This window comes from Python bivittatus, unplaced genomic scaffold, assembly GCF_059951505.1.
Source record: "Python bivittatus isolate LINGU-HERP-01145 unplaced genomic scaffold, Pbiv_v1 ctg000330_np1212, whole genome shotgun sequence".
Lineage (NCBI taxonomy): Eukaryota > Metazoa > Chordata > Lepidosauria > Squamata > Pythonidae > Python > Python bivittatus.
This window is the reverse complement of record NW_028277058.1, coordinates 42,256,243-42,270,414: the sequence shown is the minus strand read 5'-3', so window position 1 is coordinate 42,270,414 and position 14,172 is coordinate 42,256,243. Positions and strand designations below refer to the sequence as shown.

Genomic DNA, 14,172 nt, shown 5'->3' with positions numbered 1-14,172 from the left:
TGCAATGTGCAACAGATGAAATCACATCAAAGCCTACTGAAAGCACTGGGACTGCACTGCATATTTTAACATTCAGCACTATCATTCTGAGAACTGCACCCATCATTTGGAAGCTACATTCAAGTAATTCAAACACCACCATAAATTCTAAGCAATCTTTTCCATCACATTTTTATTTATGTGCAATAGACGTGTCACACTCAGCTTTCTGCCCACTTGCATTTTTCTACACGTACAGAATTTGGTTTTGGAAATGCATACCTTTTCGTTCTCTCTCTTTTTGGGTAGCCTGCTGTACCTGGCCATGGAGATGTCATGTTCTGAAAGGAAAGGCACCCTTTGAGCCTCACAATTGAAGCATGTGTGCACATGGAATTCCATTAAACCAAAGATAAAATGTGAGACATACCATTGCTTGCAAGACTGAAGAGATCCTTTAAAGTGCTTACTTCTAGTAAAAAAGACAAACCAACAATGCATGCATTAGATAATTTTTCAGAGAAATTAAAGATATGTGGATTAAATGCTGGACAGGCATAGAACGCTTCCTTTCAATTTCCATCCGTTTTTCTTAGTACATACAAGATGAATTTCTATACAATTCTCACCAAATATGTTTCATTAATTAGCCCAAGAAAACTACCTCAGGCCATGGCTCAGGCTGAGTTTATACAGCAGAAAAGTGGTAGAAATATGGTGGTAGAAAAACAGACAGATCCATTGACATCTATTCCTAACCACAATGATACCAAAATGATGAAATATGTAATGTTCAAGCTTTACCTTTTCATACATACATTGCAACATCAGGTGCAAGCTCACAAGGGTTTACATTTAACGAGAAGCAAACTACACATGGAAGCTGCCCAGGTTTGATTAGCACATCATGTTTGGGAGCCATTAAACGATGTGAACCACAGCATTTTTTACTATTCCTGCTCATATAATGTCTGAAAGTGGCTAATACTGTGTAAAGGGATGCATTCACCTAAGTGACAGTTTTCAACATATCACGCTGTGCGTATGAGTGTGCCGGAAGGAGAGCAAGGCCATTCTTGTCCGGAATTAAGAGGAACAAAGTAAGCTCTAGTGTGACAGACCCTAAAAGGCCATACGTTTTGGATGACTTTGATAACCAAACTAAGATCTGTACTTCAAAATGTTCATTCTACGTCAGTGAGATAAGCATTACTGTACAACAGTAGCTAAGCCAGTTTGCAATCAAGAGACTGTATTCTTCAAAACTAATCCATAATTCGTACATTAGTGATCATGGAACTTTCTGTCTTTGGTAGATGAATATATTTATCCATCATCTTGTAATGGAAAGATGATTAACCTTGTATCATCTTAGTTTTATTGCTATTTGTATTTTCAGTCCAATTTCCAGAATTCCTTAGGCCAGTATAGCAGGGAAATCTAACAGCCAACATATCTAGAAACCACTAGGATGGGCAAAAGCCTGAAGGCTGTAGACAAGATCTCATTCCCTTCATTCTTTTTTTTCCCTTCTTGTATTGTGATCACATCCATCAGGATTGTCCAACATTTTCAAGTAAATATCCAGAGAAATATATTAGTAAGTTGGACTGTGTTCAGTATTATTATTATTAATTTAGATATATTATTCCTGTGAATGTCTTTTGAGATTGCTTAAACTTTTTTATGTTTATGTTTATTTCTTCCCTTTAATTTCTATTCACACATTCTCTCTGGGAAATCATACACAGGTAGTCCTCACTTAGCTACCCTAATTGGGACCGGCAACTCTATCACTACGCAACATGGTTGTTAAGCGAAATGTCACGTTACTACTCTCATTAGCAACCACAGTTCCAGTAATCCCAGTTGCTGTCATTGAGTGAATCCCAGATGGTCATTAGGCGAGGACCAAAGCCATTCTTGGAAAAAAGGTAAGGGAGTGCCTCTACTTCAATCCTCCCCATACACCTTCCTCCCCCCCATCTCTGCTCTTTTGGCTGCCAGCCCTGCCCACCACTGCCATGCCCACTGCACCGCATGCCACTATTGTATTGGATGGGGCCTTCTTTTGTGCCACCTTCTTTTGTGCCGCTGCAGCCAGGCCTTCTCTTGTGCGCTGGCCAGGGCCTCCATTAGTGCCCCACCCAGGGCATGTGTTCGTGCGCTGGCCAGGGCATGTGTTTGCATACTGGCCTTCTTTCACATGCCGGCCAGGTCCTTCTTTTAAGAATGGAAGCCCTGGATGGGGCATGAATGGAGGACCTGGGTGGGGTGTGAACAGAGGCCCAGCTGCACCGGCACAAAAGAAGACAGCACAAAATAAGGCCTTAGCTGGTACAGCAGTGGTGGGTGGTGCAGTGGGCATGGCGGTGATGGGCAGGGCCAAGCAATGGAGGCATCTGGCAACAGCAGATAGAACGCCTTTATGACTGAAAAGGCGGTCATAAATGTGGGTCGGCCCACATTTTGTTCACATGTCCACGTGGACACTACAATGACCGTAAATCCCTTGTTCAACACCGTCGTAACTTTGAATGGTCACTGAACAAATGCACGTTAAGTGAGGACTACTTGTAATTGGAAGACAGACCATGGAAATTCCCAGCCAAGAAGAAACATTTCAATTATTTACCTGTAAGATCTTTCTCACGAAACTGAATGATGGGAAGAACCATGGTGTCTGCAAGCTGTTTTGCCAGTTCAGTGTGTAAAACATTAAGCTGAAAAACAGGAAAGTAATGATCTTAATATATCCAGTATATATTAAGTACTATTATAGTACCATAAGCCTGGATATATCTCTCAGCCTCAGTTTCATCTCTAGATAATAATCATAATGAAGCTGATATAAGGACATTAAAGAAAGGAAGAAAAAAATTGACACTGGATTGGAGAAACAAACATTATTCTTTTCATCTATACAGCTAGATTGGGACCCCGCCCCCTTGAAATGCATTTGTATATATTAGAACAGTATTTATCTTCAAAATCATTTTTGTATGTATGCACATGTCAGCAATCTCTTAATCTCATATGCATATTTCTCCTAATCTCTGAATCTCTTAATACAGAACTATCAGCTTTCTAGTGTAGAATAGTTAAATAAATGTTGTGGATATTTTATTGTATTATTCTATTTTGTAAACCATCAATAGCTCTGTTATAGTGGCAAGGACAAAATGAATGAATGAGGGAGGGAGGGAGGGAGGGAAGGAAGAGGCCCTTTTAGCTGTTGACTCACTGTAGAAAATTGCAAAAAATAAATAAGTTAGCAGCCTGATGTATTTTTTTGTGAAACACTGAAGAATTAAAGTACATCTTTGTTTTGATCAATGGTATGTAAGAGTGGGGGGAAATAGGACCAGCTTAAAAATTAATATAGCTAGTAAGAGTTTTCAAAACTCCCCTACGGACTCATCCATGCTTGATTTTCAGTGTAAGTTATATCAATAAAGTAGTTCCCAGCAGATTATCTTCATCTATACAAAAATGTTTCTGGAATAAACATTTTTGAATGTAAATGATTTCACTATATCACTCCTTCAGTTTATATGTACTCCCATATTAATGTTTGTATTCTAAAGATATACTGATTTTGTTCTTTGACGTTTTGATGATTTACTACTTGCATTTATAGAACGGGAGAAAAGACGACTCTCCTGAGGGACTGCATCTGCTCTACCAAGGTGGCACCCCTCAGTTGTGTAGTGTGACTTGTCTCCAACCAGCACGAGGATGATTGGAGGCACATCCAGAAGGCAGTTTGTGAAGGATGATCAAGAGAATCTCTCACTCTGCACAGCTTTCCCACATGGTGTCCAAGTTTAAAATCTAGAATGTCTACATTTATTATCTGAAATATCCCTAATGGTAAAACTAATCCTATCTTAAGAATGAGTGAAGTTGAAAACTGGGGTTATTCCACTAAAACCTGCAAGGGAGTTTACTTCACACAATGCAATGAATCAACTCACAAACAAGGCCTTCCTATATAGCTTCAGTTGAGCAAGAAAGTCTCCATGTTATAAAATGACTGAAGAGTTTACTTAAGGAGAGGCTCTGAAGCAAAACTAACTTGAACTTTTATATTGATTCTGCAAACTTCAATTCCATTCACACATTGTATTGCTTTGCCTATGAGGCTGTTTTATCCAAACCAAACAACATAGCTGTTATTTTTTTCTTTTCACTTTTCACAGCAGAATGCTGTAATTTCTAAGGGAGGTTATTTAAACAGCTATTGATTTTCATGTGTGGGTTGATATATAAATACAAGAAGGAGACTAAGGTATGATTATGATTCATTGTCACTGACAAACACAAGTGCTGCTAAATGGCTGACACTGTGGGAAAGGGAGAGTATTTGGGGAAGAGTGCAGAAACTTTCTCTGAAGACCTAGTATATGTTTTATGATTCCTCGGCCACATTTTAGCCCCAGGATACCACTGTTAAGTGTTCTGTTAAAAAGATGATCAGGATAATGAACTCTTGAACAAAAACTCTTTTGAACTGAGTTCTTGGAAATGCTGATACATTCTACCTGTAGTGTTTTTGTGTATGCACAGTCATACACAAATCTAGCTATTAAAAGAGACTGAATAGTTATTTTCTCTCCTCAGGATATTATATCTTTGTGAGTAATGTAGAGATTAGAAAACTCTTAAGAAAAAGGTAAAGTCTCCCTTGTTACTTCTATGTAGTTTTCTTGCCAATAGTATGGACGTGGTTTGCCACTGACTTCTTCCAGAATGTTTTTTTTTTCCTTCCTAGTCTAGCTTACAGCCATTGGATTTCCAAGCAGCCTTCCAACCAAGTACTAATCAAGCCCAACTCTTTGGGGCTTAACCAAATGATATATATGATGGAGAGATTAGAGAATTCTCCATTCTCCCCCCAAATACAAGTTTCAAGGTTGTTTGAGAGAAGTTGTAACAGCTAATGCTGCTACAAAAGTTAATATCATTCTAGTGTTGAAATGTTCACGGCATTGTGGATTTTGGTTGAATGTGATTAAACAAAGGAAACCTGATGGAAAAGGGTGAGGAAGCCCTAAAAGTGCTGATGGCTGTCACAAGACTCTTCATAGAAAGGTAGAATCCTTCCTTTTTTTCTCCACCATTTCAGCTGCAGAACAGCAGTCTTTTTCTGATCAACACCAAGCATTAACTGCTCTCCTTTCTTTTCTAGTATCTTTTACAGTCCTAATCAGGCTGGTGCTGGAGAATGAGAGAGAGAAAAACAACTTATAATTTGGATTACCTCATCCACAATTTTTGAGAAGTACTGAAGCGTAGATATCACTTCTTCGTCTCCTTTCCCCAGGGCAAAGTTCTGCAAGTTAACAAGGGTTAATGGCAGCACTTACTCACAGAAAGGAACTAGAATAGGCCTAAGAAGGCTCAGCCCAGAGTCAGCCCCATCAGATGTATTTCCCTCAGCAAGACTGAGGGTACATGCAAGCCAGGGAGGAAAAGGAGCCTGCCTCTCATTCTTTCTCACCCGAAGTGGCAGAAACTCTGCCCCTACCTTCTACACTCAAACGCCAGTCATAGGTTATAGTTGCACTAAACTGATCTTCAGCAAATTTCTGTAAAAAGCAGTGGGATTCGCTTACATATAGGCTTCCTAACATTTCTGAACTGAAGCTTCCTACCAACATGACCCATTGGGAGAAATGCCAGCTACATCCTCAACTTCGGAGGGCCAGAGGTGCCTCCAGGGGCATCTGGGGAGGGGCGCAAAAAAGCCAAGATGGATAGGATTGAAGCCATACCCCTTTTTAATGCTTTAATTGTGCAGTTGTGGCCATCATCTTGACATTTTTGACCCTCCCTGTGGACATCTTGGGTACCTCACCACTGCTGTGAATAGAGAAATGATCACAAGTTGTTTGAAGTTTTAAGAATCAAGTCCATGTGCCATTTCAAATGAAGAAAGCAAGGCCTTAAGCAGCTGCCACAGTACTGACTGCCAGAACATGTCAGAACAAATTTGTCTCCTTGTAATCTCTACAGATGATCAAGCAAAATACTAGGGGAAGGTTGAACTATGTCTACTTTTCATCTCCTAAATGTGGAAATTGCTCAGGAACAGACTGCACTACACATACCTGTTTTTCATAGGCAAGAAGATGCTTAGAAAGCTGTTGTGTTGCCAGGCACATTTCATTCTATAAAGAAAAAATGTGTCTCATTACTGATGCTCACATCCACTTAAAGATTTACAATGAAAGGAGTACACAACTTTTTCTGAACAAGGACTGCATTTGACTTTTAAATGGTGTGCTCTATTGCAAAAAGCAGCAGATTGGGCAAGGATGTTGCCCAGGCAATGCCTTGTATTGGATACTATTAAAGAAGAGAAGCCATATTAAAGCCAGCTATTAAAGAAGACTCTACCCAGCTATGTAGAGTCAGGACTGGGCAGTATTTAGACCCAGGTTCACATCCACCTTCAGTCACTGAAGCTCCCTGGATGATTTTGGGCCAATCACTCTCTCTCAGCCCAACCTGAGTTGTTGCCGTGGGAAAAAAAATGGAAGGAGGTAGGATTACATCCAACCACCTTGGGCTCCTTATCAAAAAGCAGATTATATATCTAACAAAGAAACAAATCCCAGTGAGCTTCTAGGCACAACCAGGACTGCAAAAAAGATTGTAATCTAAGCCTCCAATTTTGTATTATAGTCACAGGCTCTACTCTCAAAGGGGGCTCTTTCTATTTATTCTATTTCTAATCATATATAGCAATTATTCCTTAGGAGCATATTTCTGGATTGGATGCAGATTGAATGACTTTAGGCTCATGTATTAAGTTTCTCTCCCCAAAGAACAGATTAATAACTTAATACATCTGTACAATTTAGGATCCATACCTTACTAGATTTCCTGCAACCTGTTTCCTAAATAAACAGAAATCTGCAGTGGTGTTTAGCACACTGCTTATTATTAGTTATCTATTGTTATTTTCACTGCAGAAATGAGGAAAGATTACAGATAAAATTATGGTAATAAAAATCCATCATATAGAAACAGCATTTACTGGGTTCCCGTGTGTGTGCGTGTGTGTGTGCGCGTGTGTGTACAACTGTAATAGAACAATATAAAGCAGGGAACAATGCACTGAGTTACATGTAATGCTAACCCTGGTTTTAGTGCTATATACATGCACTTGAGAAAGTTTTCACAAAGTTCTAGGCATGCGTCCATTTCCCTATTTTGGTGTTACTCCTCTCCATTCCTTCACCTCCAGAAACACTGGACCACATTTTAGTCTGTTTTTTTACATAAGGTGGGCTGTCATTCAAGATCAATGTATGCCTGAATTCAAGATCACAGTTTAAAACAAATATTGCTCAACTTCTAAAGAAACAATCTTGAATCTATAGGTTGGGAAGTGGTAACCAATCAGGATTTATACATAACAGGCCAGGTTTTGAAGAAAGTGAGAGGACATACTGGTGAAGTCTTCCCAGCTTTGTGAGAAGAGGAAAGACAGGGAAGTAGGCAAACAAAGGAAATACAAGATTTCAGATAACAGCAAAATCACCTTTGTTTTAAAGCCACAGCAATTTCATTCCCATTATAATTTGACAATGATTTCCATAAAGCTATTGCTTGTATACTACTCACAAAATTGTTCTGAAAGGCCAATAAAATTGTCCTCACACTACAACTGAAAACTATCACAAAATGTCACACTGTACCTTGCAAGGAGCAACAGCCTTCACCACTTTTCTCAAATAATCATTAAGAAAATTAGGTTGGACCAAAACCCCTAACACCCATCTCTGTAGTAATTCCAAATATCTTAATAAATTGCTTTTCTAATGAAAAAACACCTGAAACAAGAGTGCAAGCCCAAGAAGTCAGGGAGGAGTGCCCCATAAAATGCTGAGCTTCAGATATTCCAGCTGGCATTTAACGATGGTGATGCAATCTATAGCTATAATTTAAATAACTCTTATCTAAACACTTCTAAAGGTTGGACTTTGTATACACATATAGTTCAAGGAAAAGAAAACAAAGAGGATATGAAAATTTAAAGGGCTCCTTTACTCCTGTAATATCACATTCACATACAGTGATCAATAACAGCAAAATCATTCTTTTACCTCAGAAGATGAAACTTCTAAAGACCAGATTACATGGGGTATAAATAGGTTAGGGATCACAACCTATGCTCTCAAAATATGTTGGACAACAACTCTGACAATTCCTTGTCAATAGCTGTGTTGGAGAGGCTGATGGAAATTGAAGTCCAAAATTTCTGGGCCTATTTCCACCCACCCCCCAAATCACCACTCAATTATTAATAGTAGCTGGATTGTAAGAGGGAGTGCAATAAAAACTAGAACCATATCTTTGAAAAGGAAAGGAAAAAGTATCCAGTGTATTTTGTGGAAAACAACTTACTTGTGCCCCATAGACTCGCTGCATTGCTTGAAGCAGCTGGTTGGTGTATTCTGTAAGTGTTCCTGCATCTTCTTCAAATACGCTCAGCAAAGAGCGAGTCTGGAGCATTTAAAACAAAGACATAAATGAAAATAGCCAACAGTCATTTATTTAACACTGGAATCTTGAATACAGGTATCGATCAGAGGTTCTCACATCTCAGCAACACCTTAATTTCTTTTTAAAAAATCATTCAGCAGAGATTTTAAAAACAACCACCACCATCTGCCAAAGGTTCTCTGGTCCAGCATTCTGTTCTCCAAGTGGCCAACCAGTTGTTGACAAGAAGCCTCCAAGCAAGACATAACCCTAGTAGTACTTTTTTGCTTAGGGACCCAGCAATTGGTAATACATAGACCCACTGTAAGTAGTGACCACCCACAGTCTTCTCTTGCAGAACTAAAACTGGCAGACACTGCTTACTGTGATGGAATGGAATTATGAAGGCCAGACTCAGGGAGGTGCCAACCTCATCCTCTTATCTCTCCCTCGCTCCTCAGGAGATGAAAGAACATGTTTTCCTCCCTGAGTCTGGCCTTCATAATTCCATTCCATCACACTTACATAGCGAGGGAACAAATTCCATAGTAAAACCACACCATCTGTGAAGGACTCACTCTATTTATAGGATGACCCTGTCTTCTGGAATTATGAGAGAGATCTTGTAAAAGTGCTGCTTGCATAGGGGAAAATCCCTTGCACTTAGGAAAGGGAAAGGATTGTGATGGAAGAGGACAAAAAAGGACACACGCTTGCTTTAAATTTTATAGGATAATAAATATTTACACAAGATTAGAAATAAATGCTTAAATACAAATACATTGTAGGGAAGGATATGGCCAGGTGACCTTGGTGCCTATCTAGTTTTGGATATCTATTTTGGATCCCCCCTTCAACAAAGAACTCTAAGTAGGACATACAGGCCACTTAGAAAGGGGGAATTTCCTCCCCAAATAAATTTAGGCTTAAAAGAGGTTTTTCCTGAGGACTCCAAATTTGGGGGAGGAAGGCTTATATTCCCAAATGTATATTTTACTTTTATTTGCATTTATATGCTATAGAAATGCATAGCAGAGTGTACAGCATCAAATAAGGTTTACACAATTTAAAATGTAGTAAGAAATGACATGACAAAATATAACACAACATACACTGTTCTTAAAATTCCATATGGCACTTTGCATTATTTGCATTATCCCATTACTGAGCATGAAAGGATAATTTTATCTATCAACAGTTCAATCCAGGGGAAACCTGAGAGGAAAGGAAAGAGAAATGGAGGCAAAGATAAACCAAGAAAACACTGAGGAGTTGTAATCCAGATTCCTGAGGGTACCAGATTAGAGAAGGGTAATGTAATTTTTCTGGAGGAATCTCAGAAAATGCTTCAAATGGGGTTATTGAGAAGAGAGTCAACAGAGTCAAGAGAACAGGGAAAATTCATATAATCATCATATCCTGTACTGTAATGACTAGTTATATAGGCTTTACCAAATGATTACTGACAAATTAAGGCACAAAGCCACAGAGCTTATGTTGATACACAGGGCAACTTCAGAAAAAAAAATAATAAATCTCCATATATATATGGAGATCTTAGTGGAACAAGGATTTGGTCATGTTCTATGTCTGAAACTTGGGCTAGTGGGAAATATTTTGAGGAGACTCCTAATCATTATTCATTGGACAAATCATTTAAGAGGATCTGATCATTTGTTTATTTACTGAAGTAGGCTGATTGGTAGAAGTGGAGCAGATGCTGAGAACGGCATTAATTTAGATGGTAAGCATGTTTAATAATAGTGTTATTTTTCTTGTGATCATAAATATATTATGGTGTATATTGATTTTGTTGCTTTTGTATAATTTTAACTGTTCAGTTTGAATTTGTTCATTTTTTATTGTGGTTGGTGTTGAAAATCAACTGTATGCTTGGTGGAATACCAGTTTTGTATAACTTTCTTTGCTTGGTTCTTCATCTCAAAAATCTTAAGAATGGTATTGGGTGCAACCTGAAGTTATTACAGTTCCTAGCAGAGCCTAATTTGTGACTAGAGACATTTCCATGGATTTTCCAACTTAGGAGGTGAGTGGGAGGGCTTTGTTTACCATCTTGCCTAATGAATAGTTCTGGAGAAGCTACACAGCAATCAACTTAATAAAGATGCTGTCAAAATATGGAATCTGGCATTTTTCTTATGATCAAAACAGAGCTATCAGTGCTCCCCTGCCACCATCCCTATAACCCCATTCTGGAATCCTGACTCTTGTCTCTATAATGGAATTATTGAAAGCTACAATGGAAAGTGTTTTCTTATAAGGTAAATCAAAGCAACAGGAGGCAAACTAGAATGATGGGATATCCTTAGTAAAGAAGCAAATTTAACTCAGAACTATGAAAAAAAAATCCTATCACAATAATAACAAAATGCTTTGGAATATTGATTTGGAAATCTTTGCTCTTCAAAATATTCACGATTATGTGATTCCATATAATATATACCCAATTACAGCTCTCAAGTTACTATAGAGCAAACTATTCCCATTAGATAATAGTCCCACAACAGGAGATCTGATGGTATATGTCAGATGTAAAAGTTATTTAAAATTAGTAAGTATGTATGTATGTATGTCTGAAAAAGGGTGATAATAGTATGTCTCCTCTAAATAACTTGTGGTTTATCCTCTGGCCAAAAATTAGTAAAAAAAGAATGTGGGGAATATAATCCAAGACTGATTTCAATGTTCACACTAAAGGCTTTCAGCTGTCGAAGAGAAAGGGAGCACGGAGAGTTGGATTTCAGAAGCTTTGAATTGCAACATAACACCCAAGCAGCATAATTATTGACAATGATTAGCTTCCAGAATATATTTCCTGAAGGAAGCTTACAAACTAAAAGTAACTTGAATCAAAAATGTGAACCATTAAAACAAAAGCAGAAGATTTTCTGAGTTTTCCCACCTCTTCTTCAGTTTTTATTAAACCAAAGTGTTCAGATATAAACAACTTCATCATCCCTAATCAACATGGGAGACCTAAGTTACACATGTGGAAGACAACAGGTTGGGGAAGATGGCATTCCTTGGAAAAATAATTATATTTATGAGATATGCAAGCATGTATCAGTGGACAAAATGGATAAGTGGCCTTTCATGGGGTCCAAATACAGGTGTGGTATTCAAGCCATGAGGACATCACCATGCAATTGACACTAATTATGTATTTACTTCATTTAAACAGTAACATTATAATGCATGTGATGTCCCTTCCCACCAACACTCCCAGATGCCCACAGGTCAAATGCCAACTCCCTTCAGTCTGAGTCATTACAGCCATAGTGAAAATGATGGGAGTTGCCATTGAGCTACCACAGAGGGCCACAACTTCTCCATTCTTGATTACTGGGAAATTGGCAAATTGTCTTCTAGAGTCCTTGGGCTTCTCTGAGCATGGCTGTTTTCTTGCAGATGTTTCATTACCCAATTAGCTAATCTGAAGATGTTACCTAGTCAGGTATTAAACCTCTGCAAGAGAACAACCAAGCTCAGAGAACCCCAAGAATTCTACAGTTCAACCCTGAGCTACATATATCTTCTACATTGTCCTCTATGCGATTTCACTTTGGGCTGCTGCTTATTAAACTATTTAGACCAAAATAAAAACTGAAAAGTCCACAAAAATCAATTTAAACCCAATCCATAACCTAACTAATTTGTGATTAGTCCAAAGTATTACATCTCACATCTCTCAATATATAATGACACAATTATGTGGTAAGCCTTTTATTTTTTCTGGACTGGACCTTCTCAAGTTCCAAGGTTGCTTCTTTGAACACTCCTTTACTGGAAGATTGTGTCCAGGTAGCCAAGCAATTACATCCTGGAAACCTACAATCAAGGAAACTCAAGTCTACAACTCAAACCTTTAATAAATACTATAAATAAGCATGAATGCCCAGAACTTCAGCAACTCTGGAATGATGAGTTCTAAATCAAAAAGAAAGATTCCCACCCATGGTGGTGGTTGTTTTACATTCACTTTATTGTGCAGCTCCCTTGGCACAAAATAGCAATCAGGCTTGTTAACCATCCAGGACTTTTAAGCACCTGCATCCATTTGATGAGTCACATTACACTGCCTCCTTCTTCAGTAAACCAAACACCTCAAGAAGGATCCAAAAGCCAGAAGAAGGGAAAGCTGCTTGACAATAAAGCCATTTGATCAAACACCTCCTTCTGATTCCTAACAAAGGGGGGGAAAGTGTGTCTTCCCTAACAGAGGCAGTTGACTGACCACAATGATTTACCAAGGCGCCCAAACTCACCAGCCTTGAACAATCAATCTCTTCCTTCCACATGAAATGTCCTGCATAATTTTTAATTGTGGAATCTCAATATTCCAAACCATTGTTATTTTTAGTGTGCCTTCAAGTATAGTCGATATTGGGGTTTTTTTCATGCAAAATTCCTCCTCTTCTTCAAGTGACCTAGATTTGTTAAATTAGAGCAAGTACACTAATAAAGCTGCACTACTTCCTGTCTTCACTCCCTCCGTCCAAAAGCTCGTTAATATTTCCAGAGTATTCTGCCTCCCAGTCCTCGTTAACACTTTCCTGCGCTCCTTCCTCTCCAAGTTGTAACGTGAGACTAGACGCTTTTAACAGCAGCTGCACGGTAGGTGTGTTTTCACAATACGTTACAGTATGCAGGTGAGCAATATTTTTACTGTATTAAGATTGTAAGAACCGCGTTACTTTTTATATATTAGATCCAGATCCATAATACTGGAGTTGGAGTTTTCATTACCGTACGCGCTGCAACGCACGTCTCTGATTTCAAAAGAATTTTGAATCTTTTAGTGACAGCACTTGGTCGGTCTAAATATTATTACTATTCTCTTGGACCACAAAAGCGGGAAGAAAGTAGATTGGAAGGAAAAACCTCTTTTTGTCTCTTAATAAATCTTTAGCCGATACGGCTACCTTTTCGTGCTGATTCTTGGAGACTATATAGGAAAACCCAGCTGAGGCGCCACAGGATCATTTGAATAATAGTTGGGAAGACTTCAACCTTTTCAGAACGTAATTTTCCCCTCTTTGCTTTCAAACGATAAATTCAGCCTCAGATTTGCTCTGACGCCACCGTAAACCCGACCCATAAGGACAGCCGAAACAGACTTCGCTCGGCTAAATCACGTCTCCCCGATCGCTGCCGTCAATCTCTCTCTCCTCCTAGCCACCGCCCCCCCTCCCCGGCCCTGCTCCTCGCCCCGACGGCAGGTAGCTTTTGCACGGAACTTGCGGCACCGTCCCTTCCCGAAACGCGGATCCGATGCACTCAAGCCTCGTCCGGAACCGGGTACCTGCGGACTATCTTGCAAAGCCTCTTCTAGGCGAAGTTTGTCGACGGCGGGCATTGCCTGGCGCTAGAGAGGCGATCGGGAATAATGAAGGCTGGCTTCGCGGCGAGAGCGGCGGCCAAGCGTTCTTGCTGACACGTCGGATCTGGATGCTGGGTCGCTTCGCCCAGGAGACCGAACGAGCGAGCAAACCGCCTGCGGAATCCGGCGTCTCTCCTCCCCTCCTTTGCCCTTTCTTCCGCACTAAAGTCAAGGGAGAAAGGGGCGAGCGGCGCGCCCACGAGCCCGAGGGTGCGTTAAACAGGTTGTACTCCCGCCTGTTGCATGCCCAGCCCCGGTCAGCAGGCAAGCAAACAGCTCGCCTAGGACTGCTCCTC

At 39.6% G+C, this 14,172-nt stretch overlaps 2 protein-coding genes across 2 annotated transcripts in view; one reads left to right on the top strand and one right to left on the bottom strand.

Moving 5' to 3' along the window:
- APPL2 (adaptor protein, phosphotyrosine interacting with PH domain and leucine zipper 2) overlaps positions 1-14,172 on the bottom strand; it is a 27,172-nt gene extending 13,000 nt beyond the window's left edge. The window contains exons 1-7 of the mRNA XM_007424352.4: positions 13,799-14,172; positions 8,398-8,496; positions 6,093-6,152; positions 5,243-5,314; positions 2,615-2,702; positions 410-451; positions 262-320 (exon numbers count right to left, since the gene is read on the bottom strand). Of these exons, the coding sequence (XP_007424414.1) occupies positions 262-320; positions 410-451; positions 2,615-2,702; positions 5,243-5,314; positions 6,093-6,152; positions 8,398-8,496; positions 13,799-13,852 (474 nt within the window). The 5' untranslated portion in view covers positions 13,853-14,172. The remainder of the gene's footprint in view (positions 1-261; positions 321-409; positions 452-2,614; positions 2,703-5,242; positions 5,315-6,092; positions 6,153-8,397; positions 8,497-13,798) is intronic.
- Positions 13,034-14,172, top strand: part of CUNH12orf75 (chromosome unknown C12orf75 homolog) — a 34,700-nt gene continuing 33,561 nt past the window's right edge. The window contains exon 1 of the mRNA XM_088141097.1: positions 13,034-13,110. The gene's annotated coding sequence lies outside the window, so the exon portion shown is untranslated. The remainder of the gene's footprint in view (positions 13,111-14,172) is intronic.